Source organism: Crotalus tigris, unplaced genomic scaffold (assembly GCF_016545835.1).
Source record: "Crotalus tigris isolate CLP2741 ecotype Arizona unplaced genomic scaffold, ASM1654583v1 scf7180000019500.377444, whole genome shotgun sequence".
Lineage (NCBI taxonomy): Eukaryota > Metazoa > Chordata > Lepidosauria > Squamata > Viperidae > Crotalus > Crotalus tigris.
Genome location: NW_024097568.1, coordinates 337,621 through 355,543, shown reverse-complemented (window position 1 = coordinate 355,543; position 17,923 = coordinate 337,621). Strand labels below are relative to the sequence as shown.

The window sequence follows — 17,923 nt, the reverse complement described above, 5'->3', positions numbered from 1 at the left end:
GGAAGCCGCCTGGGCACAAAAATGGAATATTGTTCTGTAATCTTTTTTTTAATTGTCTGACCGGTTTTATACGATCATTAACCAGGCGCGCTCCCGACGGGTGTTTGAACGCCCGCAGGTGCAGCCACTCGCCTCAAGGCGTCCAAAACGTCAAGCGCGCGCCCCGCCTCCGGCCGCGCACCCCCTAACGGCTTCCTCAGAGCGCGTGCTTGCTCGCCGTTTTTTTTGGCGCGCGGCTCAGCGACGGGCGGGGCGGGGTCGTGGCACCTACCCCTTAAGCGTCGCGAATAGGAGGGCGGGGAGAAATGCTGCCAATCTCACTGGGGGCTCTGGCCTCCTGGCGTCACAACGCTCTTCGTACCCAATGGCAAACAAAGGGAGGCGGGCGGAAGGGGACGGCTCGGCTTTTCCTCGCCGGGCGTTGGAGAAGAGGGGGCGCGGCATTTCCGCGCGAGGAGGGGGCGTGGCTGCGGAGCCGACTATTTAAGGCGAGCTCCGCCGTTGGCACGCTCAGTCGCGGTTTGCCGCCGGAGGGGGCGGTGCTTGGTGTTGTAGTGTTGCTGGCGGAGTGGCCGCTCCTTTGGATTCGTGGCCTCGGGAGGGAACAACAAGCGTTTCTATTTCGTCCGGGAAAGGCGCAACCGGGGCCGCCTCGTTTCCTCGCCTTTATCGGCTCCTACCCGCGGAGGCTTCTTGCCCGAGGAGGATTTACCGGCTTCCCGGCGGTGGCCGCACCGTCCTGCGTGGTTTTCTTCCCTTCCGGCGTGTCGAAGCGAGTAGTCCGGTCCCCCCAGCAGGGCAGGCGGGCGGGCCATGGAGGAAAAGTACCTGCCCGAGCTGATGGCGGAGAAGGACTCCCTGGATCCGTCCTTCACCCACGCGCTGCGCCTGGTCAACCAAGGTGGGGGCGTCCGCGTGGCTCTAACGGCCCGGAGGGGCTGCAAACGGGGGGCCGGGCCGCTGGGGCGGAGGCGCCGCTTTTGCATTGCCTTGTACGGAGGGTGCAGCCCGGGAAGCGGAAGGCAAAGGGGGGGGGGATGATGCATGGGGTGGGAGGAGTGCACGCCTCACCCGGGTCCCCAGCGCGTGTGAACGCCGGCCGGGTGCAAACTCGCGTCATCTCGGCTTCTCCGCCCGGCACTTATTCAAGTCTCTGCCCTTTTAAGCCCCGGCTGGATTAAGGCGGCGTTTCTTAAAACTCCTCCGAATGGCTGGCTGTTTCTAGATGGGGTGGCCTTGCTGAAGACACCCCCCCCCATTAGCTAGGGATTTAGCGACCCCCCCAAAAAAAACCAGCCAACCCGCCGAATTGCACAGTCTATGCACCCTGAAATGCGATGCTGCTGGAGAGGGATCGGGGTGGTTCAATGTGCCTCTGTGCGCCCCCCCCATTTTTCCCAACCAGGGGGTTATGGTGTAGTAAAATTGGGGGTTCTCCTTAGCTGCGTCCTGCCTCTCAGCTTTGTCTTGACCGGCTTAGGTTCTGCTGGGTGGAAAGGACAGACTAGTGTCTCAATTAAACCGACCCTTCTCTTTTGGGGAGCGGGCTGCTCTTTTTCCAATGCCAGAGTAGAAGAAAGAGCTGTTTTCACGTTGGAAGTTCCTGCAGGAAGAGTGCCTCCTTTCCCCCCCCCCCAGGCCACTTTGGGCTTGAAAAGATGACCTTTACTAACCTCCAGCGCTGAAGGAATGACGCTTGCTAAAGGAAACCTGGTTTCAGAGAGTTATTCTCTCAATTGGGGCTGCACTAGAATGGGTGGGAGACCCCAGGAGGTTCCTTGGGGCCCCTTAAATAGGGTGGAGGGGATAAGGAAAGGCATCCTGGGCTTCCATGAAGTTCCCTTATGGCTACAAGTGACAGCCACCCACTTTGCTCACAGGATGCTTTCTTCCTAGTAGTGGGACTTGATGCATGGAGGGCAATTGGGTGTGGAGACCCGAAAGATGGGAGGGCTTGAAGGTTTCTTTTGGAAACTCCCAGACGAGTGTGCCTAGGAAAAAAGGATGAAGTGATTGATGAGTTGTAAATTTGGAAGAAGGGCTGAATGGATTGGTGGTCCTTCAGATTGAGCTGATCCCCAAAAGAAGGGTGATGAAACTCAAAGCTGCTCCACAGGATTTCTTCCTTTCTAGCGGTTGACTTATTAGAATTATCACAGAGACGCATCTCTGTGGAAGTTCTAACCCTATAGAAGTGGCAGGTGTTGCAGTTACACAACTCTCAAGTGAATGTCTCTTTTGGTATAGATTGTTATGTAAAAAGGGAAGCCTGTCTTCCCTTCAGGGCAGGAAGCGGAGGGGAAAAAGACCTCCTGTTCTCTCAGCTTAATAGCAAGGAGGAGTAAAGAATCTGTGGTATTGACTGGTTAACGGGCGTTAATAGCTTTTGCTTTGTGGCTGTCTGTATTCCACAAAATAGGCATTCTCCTCAGCTTCAAGTTAATCATTGTGGCATCTTTTGCCGCGCCTGGAAGGACCAACGATCCTCTTGTAAATGGCTTTCTCTATTTTCCCCAAACAATGGGATTTTGTGTTCTCATTTCTGGCTGCCCTGCAGATTTATTGCCTTCTTGATGTTCTTTGAGAAGAGCTCATGAGAAAATGTGACCATCTTCTCTCCCGTGGTTAGGCTGTAAGGTTAGCCTGGCTTTTGCTATCTGGGAAACTGAAAACAACAGATGCTGTTTTTAATAATCAGCAGGTAGGCTTGCAGTTGCTCAGAGAGCCTGGATAGGTGGTGTCCTGTTTCCACGGTCCTATTAAAACAAATTCAGCTTATTGATTTAACAGGTGAGACATAGTAATTTTGTCCTGAAGCAGTCTTTTCGAAACACTTGTTACGGCGTCTTTAGTATAAGATGGTTTCAACATTATAAGCTCCCCTCCCCTATGTTTTTACTTGGGTAGTTCCTTGTCAATCTAGTTTACAGTTGGAGGAATTGTAAGAACAGTTGAGCACTAAAAAAAATATCAGTGTTTTTGTGTATTTTGGGGTGTCTTTGAATAGGAGCTGTAACATGTAAATAAAGTAGCGTGAGAGTCCTCTAGGAGATGCTTGTCTAATGCAATCAGAAACATTAAATTTTGGTAGCAAATACTTGAGTATTGCTGAAATTGGGGCTGTGGGCTGTCAGTGGAGTTAATAATTACATATTTGAAAGCATAAAGCATTGAACCTTTTGGGGAGGCAGTTCACTGTTTGTATCACAACAGAACTTGGTTAGGTGGATCTATGGTGTGGTATGGAAGCATTCTTATGTCAGAGTAGCTTGTTTACTGAGTTAAACTTCATAAAGCATCATGGGCAGCTAAAGCTAAAGGCTTTAATGTTTTGCTTCCTAGTCCTAGTTTAACACTGCAGAGGGAGCCTCATGTTCAGTTTGGAGTACTTGGCCACAGCTTCAGATGCAAAGGAAACCTCTGAGTACATTTTCTTCTAACAAAGTGCTTAAGTGTTCTGGACTTTGTGTGGACATTATTGGAATTATCCTTTAGGGCAGGGGTTCCCAACTGGTGGGGTGCGAGACGATATTCTGGGGTGTGTGCAAAAACTTGGCTTTTCACAATTATAGTGTATATGCATAATTCTCTGCTGTTATTTTGAACTTTCGTAAGGGGTGTGAATATATCAGAAGCATTCTGGGGGTGCGGGGTATAGAAAAGGTTGGGAACACCTGCTTTAGGGATAATAAAGTTTACTTTTGACAATCCAGCTTGCCTAATGTTGATGGCTACAATGTTAGTTCCTGCTCATTCAAGAATGCAATAATAAAAAAGGCTTTTAAATATTCTCAAAAGTACAAGCCAGGATTTGTTTTGGATAAGTTTCATGCTTGTGTAGAGTGTAAGAAAATACTAGAAGAATATATTAGACTTGCCCTCCCCCCAGTGATGAATAAAATTCTGGACAGCAGTTAATCCTCACTTTTTTGTAATATCCTTAAATGTTCAGAAGAAGGATTTAATTTAATTTGGGGAGTAAACAGCGAGAAAAGATTCTGTGTGTTCTTCTGTTTGTTAAGGCATTTGCTGGTTCATTTTTGTCTGAGTGTTGAAGCAGATGAGAGCACTCAGGTTTTGAAATTTTGGTGCCTCAGGGTTTTGTTTTTTGAAATCTGAATGATGAAATAAATATAATCAAGTAAATGTTTTCAGGTAGAAGAAATATTAGAATACATTAGAAGATATAGTTTAAATCTTTGTATTACAAAATACATTCCATAAAAAACACTTTGTAATTACAATGTTTAGCAGTATCATATTGCTCAAAGAGTTGGAATATATATATATATATATATATATATATATGCTGTGGTTAATATTTGTATTCCGTGCTTAAGTTCCCAGACCACTTTAAGTGATGCATGCCCGAACATCAATCTCTAGGCTTAATGTTCATCCTGGTGAGATGCTTATTAATTCAAATTGAGAATGACCTCTTTGGAATGGGCTGGTAGCCAGCATTTAAACTGCTGTCAAAGGTTATGTGTCTTTATACTGTGTAGATAATCTTAAAGCATAGAAAGCTCTGCAATGTTAATTTGTCTTAAGTGTCTGCAGGAACAGGTTTGCTATGATAAATTGCCGAGGTTTCACCCAATGTAAGAAATACTATAGTCAGAAATGTACTACCTCGGGTTTTTTTTTTAAAATAAGGCTTCTAAGGTTGTCCAGCTCCATAGTATCCCTCGATGGTATAATATTAAAGACAAGAAAAACTAACCTACAGAATCAAAAGGAATGGCATACATACTATCTTTAAAACTGTGCCCATATGAGACGGCTTTTGATGAATTTCTGAAATGTAGGTGTCTGAAAAGAAGTTCAGGCAAAGCTCTTGTTTAGTGAAAGTTCTGCATAATATATCAGAATTATCTCCACATCTCTATGCTGCATGTTTGTATAAATTAAGGGGTTTGTTTGAGGGGATAGTTTAAGTGATAATTAAAAAGATTTTTTTTTTAACAAATTAGATGTCATGGTAGCCAAATTTTTAATAATGGTAATTTCTTCTGGTGTGGAAATAGTGTGTTCTTCATTTGGAGTAATTCATTTTAAGTTGAGAAATGTATATATTGGAAGATTAGGAAAATTATTCCAGATACAGAATAAAGATGCACATGAATGCAGCATAACCATCCTGCTATGCTGTCTTTACTGAATTGTCCATTTGTGTTTCTTTTTTTTAAAATCACTGACAACTGATTTTTAAAATAGGCGCTTGGGTTTAAGTAATTTTACTTTCTGCTTATTAAAAAAATATTCAAGACAAGCAAAATTGTATTAGAAGTATGGGTTCTTTCCATCAGGGCAAAAATATCCTCTGGTTTAGAAAAAAAATGAGAAATTATAGAAAGTATCTGGTATTTATAAAAGCATTTCTAAATTGAAATCTGAAAAGTCAGACCGTTGGTTTATATGGAAGATGAATGTTCTGGAAAGGAAATCTGTATCTAGCTAAGGTTACAACTCAAAAAAAGTAGGCACTTTTCCTACAAACGTCCCAGAGCAGTGCAAATAATTCTGATTTTAATCATTCCATGGGAATCCTTTAGGCAAGTGATCTGTCTGAATTTGATGTAGCAATCAGTTCTTAAAAATATCTTGATCATCTGTTTTCATTGCAGTCATTTCTGCAGAAGCACAGACCAAGTTCAGCAATGTAGGCTAGAATCTAATCAGGGTAAGGATGGTAACAGCCACTACGTAGAACACAGAGGCAGAAGACTAACAGCACATCCATGAACACTTAGTATTCGGAAGAGATGATGAAAACTTCCTTAAACCGGCAATACATGGACAGACTTCACCGTCGGTTATGAGCTGGATCGTGCCAGGGAATTCCTGGAAGCTTGGCATTCAGACAGATTGTCCATTAATAAATACATAGGGATAAAAAGCACACTTAAATGCCATTTAAAAAAAAAATAAAGTTAAGGAAACAAAAATATCCAAACACATTTCCAGCAATCAACAGCCAGGTAAGCAGGAATTAATACAAGACAAACAATCTGGCAGAAAACAATATCCTAATCTAGGTGCTATCAAAAAAAGAAAACCACACTTCCATCAACTATGGTAGAATGAATGATAATGAATCTGTGGCAGGGAAGCAACTAAGCTCTTGCGGGCACCAAGGACTCCATACAATCTTTTTATATTTATCAAAATTATTTTAATAAAATCCTTTTGGAGTAAAAGTCTATCTGATAGATATCTATTTAAGATACATTAATAATTTAGTTCATTCAGCATTAAATGGAGCTTAGTTATGTAGCATGAGGATGATGATATAGAAGGGATCTTGGAGGTCATCTAGTCCAACCCCCTGCTCTGGCAGGAAACCCTATACCATTTCAGACAAATGGCTATCCAATCTCTTCTTAAAATCTTCCAGTGTTGGAGCATTCACCACTCCTGGAGGTGGGTTGTTCCACTGGTTCAGGGGTAGGCAACCTTGGCTCTTTTATGACTCGTGGACTTCAACTCCCAGAATTCCTGAGCTAGCATGGCTCAGCTTGGAAACCTCTCCTTTTCCCCTCAGCATGCCTGGCTTAGGAATTCTGGAAGTTGAAGTCCACGAGTCATAAAAGAGCCAAGGTTGCCTACCCCTGCATAAGTTAATTGTTCTCACTGTCAGGAAATTTCTCCTTAGTTTTAGGTTGCTTCTCTCTGATTAGTTTCCATCCGTTGCTTCTTGTCCTGCCTTCAGGTGCTTTGGAGAATAGCTTGACTCCCTCTTCTTTCAGGCAGCCCCTGAGATACTGGAACACTGCTATCATGTCACCTCAATTCCAGAAATACTTCTTTATATGTCTTAGCCTCCAGTCCCCTGATTATCTTTGTTGTTCTTCTCTTGCATGAGGCTGTACATTCTGCAATACTTACATTTTTGGTAAACTAACTCAATGAATCCAAACTCTGCAAGCTGAGATAACACCTACTGCGTTACAACAGCACTGAAAAAAGTGACATTTTTTACACTTAACATCTGCTTGTGGCATCACTTAAGTACAAGGGACCATATATAGGTAGTTTTTGACTTACAACCATTTATTTAGTGATTGTCTAAGGCAGGGGTTAAGATTTATAGGATTTGTAAAGTTGTCAAGGCTGCAGTCCCCTGGTCTAAGGTCATAACAGCACTCAAAAAAGTGACTGATGTCCACACTTACAACTATTGCAGCATCCCTATGGTCTCATGATCAAAATTTGGATGTTTGGCAACTGGCATGTATTTATGCAGGTTGCATTCCCAGGGTCATGTGTTTCCTTTTGTGACTTTCTGACAAGCAAACTCAGTGTGGAAGCCAGATTCACTTAACAGCGTGTTACTAACTGAACTACTGCAGAGATTCACTTAACAAGTGTGGCAAGAAAGGTTGCAAATTCACTTAACAACTGTCTTGTTTAGCAATGGAAGTTTGGGACTTGTGGTCATACGTTGAGGACTTGACCGTCCTGGAGAATCTTTAGTCCCATTCTTCATTTGAAGTAGTAGGTCCTTCACCCCATTTTATATTTAACTATGTCTGAGATGGATATAGATTCCAAAGTAGTGAGTGACATGTATTGATTGCATTGCTTGTTCAGATTAATTTGGGAACCCTGAGACACCCTGAAACGTAGGATTGACATTTTAGTCCCTGTTCATAATGTGGTTTAAATAAACAAGGTGATTTTGTTTTCATTAAGGACTTTATATGGAGATATATTCATAAGCAAATATTCCAAACTAAAGCTTAATGGGAACCATGTATAAATAGTTGCACAAAAATGTAGGAAATTGAGTTTTCTATAAATAGCAAAATAGGCACTCCTTTTCTTTGCAGAACTTTTAAAAAAAATACACTATCTCCGGAAACACAACCCTCAGGTAGTTAAGCTTAGGTTTGACTCAAGCACGAGTTAAATGCTTTAAAACTCCCCTCATTGTCTTTCAGCCATCCTACTGTCAGAAAACTTGTTCTACGTGAATTAGTCTGCTGGCAGAGCAGAATAGAAACTGCCAAAGTATTTGTGCAGGGCAGAGAATTTAAGGAGGCATTCAAGACAAAACTAATCATGGATCTCCAGTTAGAGCAAAAGAGGCCCTGAACCTTGGATGTCCTTAGCTAATAGACCTTACTTAGATATATGCTGAGCATTGCAGAAGATCGTGTCAGTTATTTTGCTTCTCCCAAACTGCATAATTTAGCCGTGCAATGCCTTAAAGTTGTTGAGAGAAAAGAGCCAAGATCCTGGAATAGCCTAAGAGGGTTTGCTGGGAACAAAACCACCAATCTCCAGTCATTTATGGCAGAAAAGATGCTTTCTGGATGGGGACCTCCCCACCCTGGCCTTCAAAATTTGGGCGTTGACCCATCGTTGGCTCTTTAAGGCTAGACGTGCTGGAGTGTGAAACAGGCTGACGTGAAGTTTTAAGAAGAAAATGCTAATAGAGTCGATGATGTTAGTTAATAAAGATCCATATAGTTTTAAGTTCATTAAGATTTACACCAGTCAGCTTGGGCTCAGATGGAGTCATATCAAAGTTTCCTTGACCATGTTGCTGAATGAGTCAAAATTAAGGAATTTGGTTTCTGATAGGGTGCTTCTGTTTGGCTTTGCAAATGTTAGCAATCTGCCAGACAGGCAGAAACAACAGTAATTATGTGCTTTTTTTTGCTCTTGGTGTTCCAACCCCCCCCTCAATTGTAGAACATGTGTTAGAATTACACTCTTTAATAGTTGGGCTTGTCTCACATTTGCTGAAAAGATAGATTCTTACAGGAACTGTAGCTTGTCACTTCGGTTTATACAGCCCTGACTATAACTTACATAAATGTTGGCACTATATCCTTCCATCATAGTATCAGAAAATTACATTTTTTCTTGCATCTGCTTTTCAGTAACCACTTGCTGGTTGGGGTGAAGGTATCAGAACAGTATTGTACCTGCAGGAAAAGGATGAGTTACTTTTAGGTTGTTCACGGGCTCTTCACTGTTACTTATGATCATGGGAAATATAATACAGGTAGTCCTGAACTTGCAACAGTTTGTTTAGTGACTGTTCAAAGTTACAACATCACTTGAGAAAAGTGACTTATGACCGTTTTTCACACTTAAGACTGTTACAGCACCCCCGTGGTCCTGTGATCAAAATTCAGATGAATCAGAATAGAGCTGGAAGGGACCTTGGAGGTCTTCTAGTCCAGCCCCCTACTCAAGCAGGAGACCTTATAACATTTCAGACAAGAGGCTATCCATTCTCTTCTTAAAAACCTCCAGTGATGGAATACCCACAACTTCTGGAGGCAGATTGTTCCACTGATTAATTGTCCACACTGTTAGGAAGTTTTTCCTTAATTCCAGGTTGCTTCTCTCCTTGATTAGTTGTTTCTTGCCTTCAAGTGCTTTGGAAAATAAATTAACCCCCTCCTCCTTGTGGCAACCTCTCAAATACTGGAGTAGTGCTATCATGTCCCCATTAGTCCTTCTTTAAACATCTTAGTTGCTCTTTGCACTTTTTCCAAAGTCTCAACATCTTTTTTGTAATGTGGTGACCAAAATAAGATGCAGTATTCCAGGTGTGGCCTTACTAAGGCTTTATAAATGGTACTAATACTTCACGTGACTTTGATTCTCTGCCTCTGTTTATACAACCAAGGATTGTATTAGCTTTTTGGGCAGCTGCCATACACTGCTGGCTCATGTTTAAGTGGTTATCCACTAGGACTCCAAGGTCCCTCTCACAGTTACTGTTTTTGAGCCAGGTTTCACCTAATCTGCACTTGTACCTTTGGTTTTTCCAACCCAGATATAAAACCTTGTTTTTCTCCAGCACCGGAGATGGAGAATCCACCAATGGGTTAACTCTGCCTTCCTGCCCATTAGACCAAGTCAGCCAAATTTGCCACGCCCGTCCTTGGATAGCCACTCTCAATCTTGACTTGGTCTAGAGCCCAGACGGACGTGACAAATCTGGCTCCTGGTCTAAGGCAGGTAGTAGAGAATAATAGATTGGATTCTCCTCACCCACAGCCTCTTCAGCAGCGCTGGGATCAGTGCTGGATGAAATAGGCTGTAGAAGATCAGGGGTGGGTTCTCCCCCTCCCAGATCTGAAGCTTCTACCGAGGCTCCAGCCCTCCAAAAGGGGAAAGCCTTGGTCAGCTGTTCATTGCTGGGATCAGCACGGCAGCCAACTCATTGGATCCCCTGGGGAAGGGGGGAATCCCTCTGGCTCATTGTTGCACGTGGAAATTGGCTGGGGCTCGTCCGTTGGATCGGCAGCCACCATTCCTTCGGATTTCTTCGATCCTTTCTTGTGTTTCTGCTGCTTTGAGCAGACGCGTCACTCCTCATCTCCTTGGGTGGGGGGGGGGGTGCTTAGTCGATGCACGCAGACTTACTGTTCTTGTGATCACTTCGCCACAGTGCTTGTTTGAGCTTGTCTTCTGGGATGTTGGCTGTTCCTTCCAGCTTAGTGTCATCTTCAAATTTGCTGAGTTCCCCTTGTATTCCCTCATCTAAGTCATTTATGAAGATATTGAAGAGTACTGGGCCTAAGACAGAACCATGTGGTATCCCACTGCTTACTTCCCTCCATGTAGAAGTAGTACCATTAAGGACTACCCGTTGAGTACGGTATGTCAGCCAGTTATAAATCCATCTGGTGGTGATGCTGTCTATCCCACATCATACCAAGAAATCTACTAATTTAGTCAATTTGTCAAATAATGAAATAAGATTGGTTTGGCATGATCTGTTTTTAACAAACCCGTGCTGGCTACTTATAACTGCTTTTATGATTATATTTTTCAGTGTTTCCCACGCTTCTTGAGTTTCATCCCACCAAGTTTCAGTAATGGCAACTATGTCATATCTGCCTTCATGTACTAATATTTCAAGTTTGGCCTGTTCATTCCCTAAACTTTGAGCATTAGTGTAGAGGCCAGGGGTAGGCAACCTTGGCCCTTTTATGACTCGTCGACTTCAACTTCCAGAATTCCTGAGCCAGCATGGATCAGCTTGGAAACCTCTCCCTTTCCCCTCAGCATGGCTGGCTCGGGAATTCTGGGAATTGAAGTCCACAAGTCATAAAAGAGCCAAGGTTGCCTACCCCTGGGATAGGCATTTGAGCCCTTCATTGGTCTTGACAATTGGTTCATATTTATGACGGTTACACAGTCTGGGGGTCACGTGATCCCCTTTTGTGACATTCTAACAAGCAAAGTCATTGGGGAAGCCAGATTCACTTAACGACTGTGTGTTACTAATTTAGCAGGTGCAGTGATTCCCTTAACAACTATGGCAAGGACGGCCGTAAAATGGAGCCAAGCTCACTTAACAAATGTCTCACGTAACAACAGATATTTTGGGCTCAGTTGTAGCGGTAAGTCAAGGACTGCCTACAATGAGGGTAGAGAGTAAATGCAGAAGCTTCTTGGTTTTATTTTATTTTTTATCCTATTGTGCTTTGCAAATTCAAGGTCTTAGCTATAAATTATAGCACAGTGACACATGAGATTCCAGAGAAGGAGAGGAACAAAAGGCACCTGTTTTCTAAGCTTGTAAGCCAAGAACGGGGACCAAAGAGTGTAGCTTAAATGTAATGCACAGTGAGGGTGAATGCTTTTTGTTTTAAAGATGGCACTTACGCTAATAGCTTCTGCAGAAAACATTCAACATTATTTTCTTTGGGGAGTATTTATTTGTTATAATTATAGAATGACTCTTGAAAGAAGAAAGGGGGGAGATGAAAAAGACCTTGGCTGCTGACCAGAACGATTTCCATCTATTTGTAACCTTCTAAATCATAGGTCACCAACCTTTGTCGGTTGGCGGACCAGAGGAAAAGGGAGGGAAGCATTTTACATAAGTGAGTGCATGGGGCCGTGAGCACGTGCGCGTGCAGCAAATGGGGCGTGGCTAGCACCCATATGATACTCATTAGCCCTGCCTTGTTCTTGCGTGGCGCAGCACCTTTTTTCTGCAACCCATGGCTCAGCGGTGGCCCATTTCCACGCCCAGTGGTGCATTGTCCATTTTTGCACCTTACATCGCAGTGGCGGCCTGTTTTTGCACCCCACAGTGTGGCGGTGCCCATTTTGATGCCCTGCACTGAGGCAGTGGCCCGTTTTTGCACCCCGGAGTATGTTGTCGGCCCATTTTTGTGCCCCGAGGTGGTGGCGTCCCATTTTCACGCCCCGAGGTGCAGCGGCAGCCCATTTTGCACCCTCTTGGCACGGGTGCTAGCGCAAGTGAGTGGCTATGCATGCACACTGGCCAGCCTGTCCCGTGTCCTGGTGGCATGTAGGCCATGGCCCACTACCAGGCCGCAGCCCACAGGTTGGGGGCCCCTGTTCTAAATGATTCTGGGTCAGGTTCTTCTCAAAAGAAAGCACGTATTTAAGAGTAAAAGATGATCCTAATGGTAGGATATAAATATATATAAAGGCCATTTCTGTATTATTGAATAGGCCTGATATACAAGGTGTGGAAGTTGAGCTGTAGTACTTTACAATATGATGGAGTGGAGGATTGGAATTCCTCCAACTGTTGATAGCAGGCAGGCAACCATAATTCTAATTCATCTAGTAGGAAAAGCCTTTTTATCCTACAGTAGTTCAGTAGTACCTTGGTACTCATCGTTAATTGGTTCCACGAGATGTGATGAGTACCAAACAGATTTTTCCCGTAACGAATAATGTAGTATGTCACAAGGCAACCAGAACTGACAAGTTCTAGCTTGTGCATCTAGTACCAAACAAACAACGAGTACCGGGACAAAATCTTCACGTCAAAAGGCATTGAGAACCAAATTTGCTGAGTTTCAAAGCAGCTGAGTACCTAAGAATCACGGCACCATCCACCCCCTAGATTTGCTAGGATGGTGATGGGGAGCACTGTTCTGTGACAGCATCTATTTGTAGAACAAGAATGAATTGAACCCAGATAGTTCTCAATTTACAACCATTCATTTAGTGATTATTCAAAGTTAGAATGAAACTGGAAAGGTATGACTATTATTTGCTGTTTCAGCATCCCCATGGTCATGTGATCAAAATTCAGGCACTCGGCAATTGGCATGTATGTATTTGCGGTGTCCCGGGGTCATGTGATTCCCTTTTGTAACCTTCCCGGATGGCTTCCAACAAGCTAAGTGAATAAGGGAAGCCAGATTTGCTTAATAACTTCATGATTCGCTTAACAACTGCAGTGAATCATTTAAATGTGGCAAAAAAGGTCATGCAATGGGGTGCCACTCACTTAGCTTGGGCTTAGTTGTGGTTGTAAGTCAAGGACTACCTGTATTCCTGAAGGCCCGTCATGGGAGAAGAATAAGTTTGATAGATTCAGAGAAATATATCATAAGAAGAACTAGGAGAAAAAGAAGCTTAAGATGTTTCCAGGAATAGAGAGGGACAGTTTATCAACATTGCCGGTGATGGAAGAGTTAGAAGAAAGAAAGCAAGCCCGTTGGTTATACTGGACATTTTGTGAAGTTCTGACCATAGCAAGAAATAAAAAAATTATGAACAGGGCCAAAGCTCCCTAGACAGTGATGGGATTCAGCCAATTCGCAAAACTGGTAGCTAAATTTTGTTGAGTTCGGAGAACCGGCTGAATGCACACTGCTTCTGGAAGTCCATTCTAGGCCTGGGAGGCCTGGAGGAGGCCTGCTGGAAGTGCGGGGATGCCACTTTCAGAATGCTGCCCTTCTGTTCATAATAATAATAATAATACCAATAGTAATAGGCTCCTTGGGTGCAATCCCAAAACAACTGGAGCACCACTTGAACACGGTTGGCATTGACAAATTCGCTATTAGTCAATTGCAAAAGGCGGCCTTACTAGGAACTGCTTCCATCCTGCGACGATATCTGTAATACCATCAAACATCCACATCTGCCTATCCCAGGTCCTGGGTAAGGACTCGATAGGTAGACAAAATGCCAAATCCAGTCTGAACATCTGGCTGACTGTGCCATGATCCATAATAATAATAATAATAATAATAATAATAATAATAATAATAATAATAATAATAATAATAATAATGTTGGAAGGGCCTTGGAGGTCATCTAGTCCAACCCCCTGCTCAGGCAGGAAACACTATAACATTTTAGACTAATGGCTGTCCAGTCTCTTCTTAAAAACTTCCAGTGTTCGATCATTCACAGCTTCTGGAGGCAGGTTGTTCCACTGATTAATTATTCTGTCAGGAAATTTCTCCTTAGTTCTAGGTTGCTTCTCTCCTTGATTAGTTTCCATCTGTTGCTTCTTGTCCTGCTTTCAGGGGCTTTGGAGAATAGCTTGCCTCCCTCTTCTTTGTGGGAACCCCTGAGATATTGGAACACTGCTATCATGTCCCCCCTCGTCCTTCTCTTCGTTAAACTAGACATACCAAATTCTAGCAACCGTTCCTTATATATTTTAGCCTCCAGTCCCCTAATCATCTTTGTTGCTCTTCTCTGTACTCTTTCTAGAGTCTCAACATCTTTTTTACATCGTAGTGACCAAAACTGGATGCAGTATTCCAAGTGTAGCCGTATCAAGGCATTGTAAAGTGATATTAATACTTCATGTGATCTTGATTCTAGCCCTCTGTTAATGCAGCCTAGCACTATGTTGGCTTTTCTGGCAGCTGCAGCACATGGTTGGCTGCTTAGTTGAGTTTAGTTGAGTTTTTGTGAGAATAACTACATGGGAATCTTAAAGCACTGTATTCTTTATTTAGCCCATTATTTATTTTTAAAAAGTAGGAAGTGCTGGACAGATTTGTTAGGCTTTCCCCTAGGTATTAAGCATAATTGTGTGGTGTCTAAAAATGATAGTGACACTTACAAGGGATTGCTTCATCTTCCGGCATTCTAGTAGAGGTTAGTCCTCAACTTACTGGTTGATTAGCCACCATTCAAATTTATGGCAAACCTATCTTGGAGCTACTTATCTTATGACTTAGATTCAAGGTTATAATAGTTTGCAACCTTCCCCCTTGACCAAATTTCAGGCACTCGGCTTAGTTTACAGCTGTTATCAGTGTCACACAATTGTGTTTACAATTGTTTTGATGAAAATGGGCAATTGTTTTCAGTTTTTGGCAAAACTGCACCTGTAACAATCCATTGGTTCCCTAAAAGGCCACAATGGCCACTTTATAATCACCAAGTTGGTTTAATGACTGCTGCAATTTACGAGGTTCCATTATGGTCTTAAACCGAGGACTGCATTTTGAATTTCTGCTTCTTTCTACTGCAGCAGATCCAGAGTGAAAAGTGGTGGTCGCTGAAGCTCAAAATCACTGAATTGTGCCTAGAAGCTGTAACTCCTCTGCAGACTGAATTAGGTATCTTCACTTTGGGCAGCTGTTGATGTTTGCCATCTCAGGCAATGTCCCAGGTTTAGGCTTATAATACCTATTATTATTATGAGCAGCAGATGTTAAAATGGAACCTGGAATGACGTGGCATCGTGGGAATACAGATGTTTACCAGAAAAGAGATGAAAACAGATAGTGGGGGAAGCCTTGCGCTGCAGCTCTGCCCTCTTCTCCATAATTGGAAATTACCCTGCAGGTTGAACTGAGTGTGAACTTACATCTTGAGTGGATGCATTACGCTAACTTAAGCTGCATTCTAGATTCTTCTAATGAGTCTCCCATTGCTTTATGTAATAGGGGTAGTCCTTGACTTACGATCACAATTCAGCCCAGAATTTATGTTGCTATGTGGGAAATATGTTAAGTGAGCTTTGCCCCATTTGTACGACTTTCCTTGTGACATTTGTTAACTGAATCACTACAGTTGTTAAATAAGTGAATCTGGCTTCCTCATTGACTTTGCTTGTCAGGCGGTCGCAAAAGAGGGTCACATGACCCCGGGATGCTGCAACCGTTATAAATATGAACCAGTTGTCAGACATCTGAATGTAAATCAGGTGACCATGGGGGAGGTGCTGCAACAGTCATAAGTGTGAGAAATAGTCATAATTTTTTTTAGTGCCGTTGTAAATTTGAATCATCACGAAATGGGCACTAACATTTCTGCAGCAGGCAGGTTGCTGAATCAGCTTTTTTCACTGTGCAATCATTCAGATGTTTCCTCTAAAAAAAATTACTGGAAAATTACTAGTCAGTCGAAATACATGTAGTCCTTGGCTTACAGCAGTCTCTGCTTTGTATTCTATAATGCCAATCCTATGTTTGCACCCATCCTATTGAGTCATAGAATTAAAGGGGAGAAGCTGGAAACTGCTAATTTTGCTGTTATTTATCGTTAAGGTAGTTTATTTCACATGTGAACTAAGACAGCTGGCAGATGTCGGTAAATTGCCAACCTGTTTTTCCAGTAATTTTTTAAAAAGGAAAATACTTTAATGATTGCACAGTGAAAAAAGTTGATTCAGTCTAGCCAATTTGTGGCAGAAACGTTAGTGCCAACATTGTATTCCCAAGCTCTTTTTGGAAAGAAGTAACAGATATTTTTCCCCTTGATAAAGGGAGTGGTGGAACAAGTGGGAATTGTTCCATTATCGCAGCTGCCTCTTTGAAAGTAGAAAGTTACAGCTGTGGTTTTCTTGTTTTGGTTTTTTAAAATCTCCTCTTGCATTTTCTGTGCAGCTATAGAATGCGTATGTTTGTGCTTGCATGCAGGACTGTGAATGGATGATAGTAGCTTACGCACTTGTTGAAAGAAAAATCTTCATCAGGTCCAGTCCAAGCTGGGAATAAACAAAATGGAGACTGCTTAAGAAAGAAGGTTGTAGTTCAGTGATGGCGAACCTTTTAGAGACCGAGTGCCCAAACTGCAACCCAAAACCCACATATTTATCTCTGGGTGCCAGGTGGGCATGGCCCACTGGATGGGCGTGGCTGTGGAGGTCATGGCAGATTGGGTGGGTGTGACCAAGGTGGGCGTGATCACCTCAATGTTGCTCATGGGGAGGGACGCCTGTGGGGGCTGGGCAGGGTTGTGGGAGATCCAGGGGGTCTCTTGCAGGTGGGGCGATGGGCAGTAGGCTCGTCCTGCGGGGTGAGGCGAGGCAAGGCTAGGCAGGGCGGGGGTGCCATTGTCACAGGGCAAGGCGAGGCAGGGACCGGAATGGGACCTCGGCGAGTTAGTGGGCGGCTGGTTGAAGAGGATTGGTTGCTATCTCCGGGACATGGCGAGCGTTCCCACAGAGAGGACTCTGAGTGCTGCCTCTTGCCATAGGTTCACCACCACTGCCCTAAGCAAATGCCGTAGTCATTTAAGCAAACCCGTTGTTTGCTATGGGGTATTTTGGGGGGGCAGAAATAAAACACATCATAAATTGTGGTCACGTGACTGCTCGATGGTGCAAACGGTTTTGCGTGTAAGGCTGGTTGCCGGGCAGCCAATATGTGGCATGTGGTCATGTGACTTGGGGGGCAGCGGTTGGCACTTCCAATCTGGATCGGAAGTCCCTTTTTCGGATCAGAAGTCTTACCACTGTTTGTTATTTTGGAACCACCGTTTTAAAAGAAGCCCCTGTAGCATCTCGTCTCTGTCCTCATCACTGGAGCAGATTTGAGCCCTTTTCTCTTATCCAATGTTGGCACAGGGTCTTACTATATGTTTCAGGAAGTTGTTCTTATCTCCTGCTCCTCTCCAAAATTGCCTGTCAGTGTAAAAGGGACCGCTGGGGCTTATTTGGCAAACTTAGTAATGATGAGCCTTTGCCACTGATACAAGTAGCCCTTGACTTAATGACCCCCAGCAACTCCAAAATTTCTATTGTTCTTTGAGGGGCTGCCACAAAAAAGAGGGGGATTAACCTATTTTCCACAGCACCAGAGGCAAGACAAGAAACGATGGATGGAAACTAATCAAGGAGAGAAGCAACCTAGAACCTAATAGTCAGAACAATTCTTCAGAAGTTGTGGGTATTTCATCAGTGGAGGTTTTTAAGAAGAGACTA

General features: G+C 43.5%; 1 protein-coding gene across 1 annotated transcript in view; it reads left to right on the top strand.

Annotated features, from left to right (window-relative positions):
- The first annotated feature begins 506 nt into the window (after positions 1-506).
- The window catches only part of KHDRBS3 (KH RNA binding domain containing, signal transduction associated 3), a 106,586-nt gene continuing 89,169 nt past the window's right edge, over positions 507-17,923 (top strand). Inside the window, exon 1 of the mRNA XM_039362976.1 lies at positions 507-901. Within this exon, the coding sequence (XP_039218910.1) occupies positions 814-901 (88 nt within the window). The 5' untranslated portion in view covers positions 507-813. The remainder of the gene's footprint in view (positions 902-17,923) is intronic.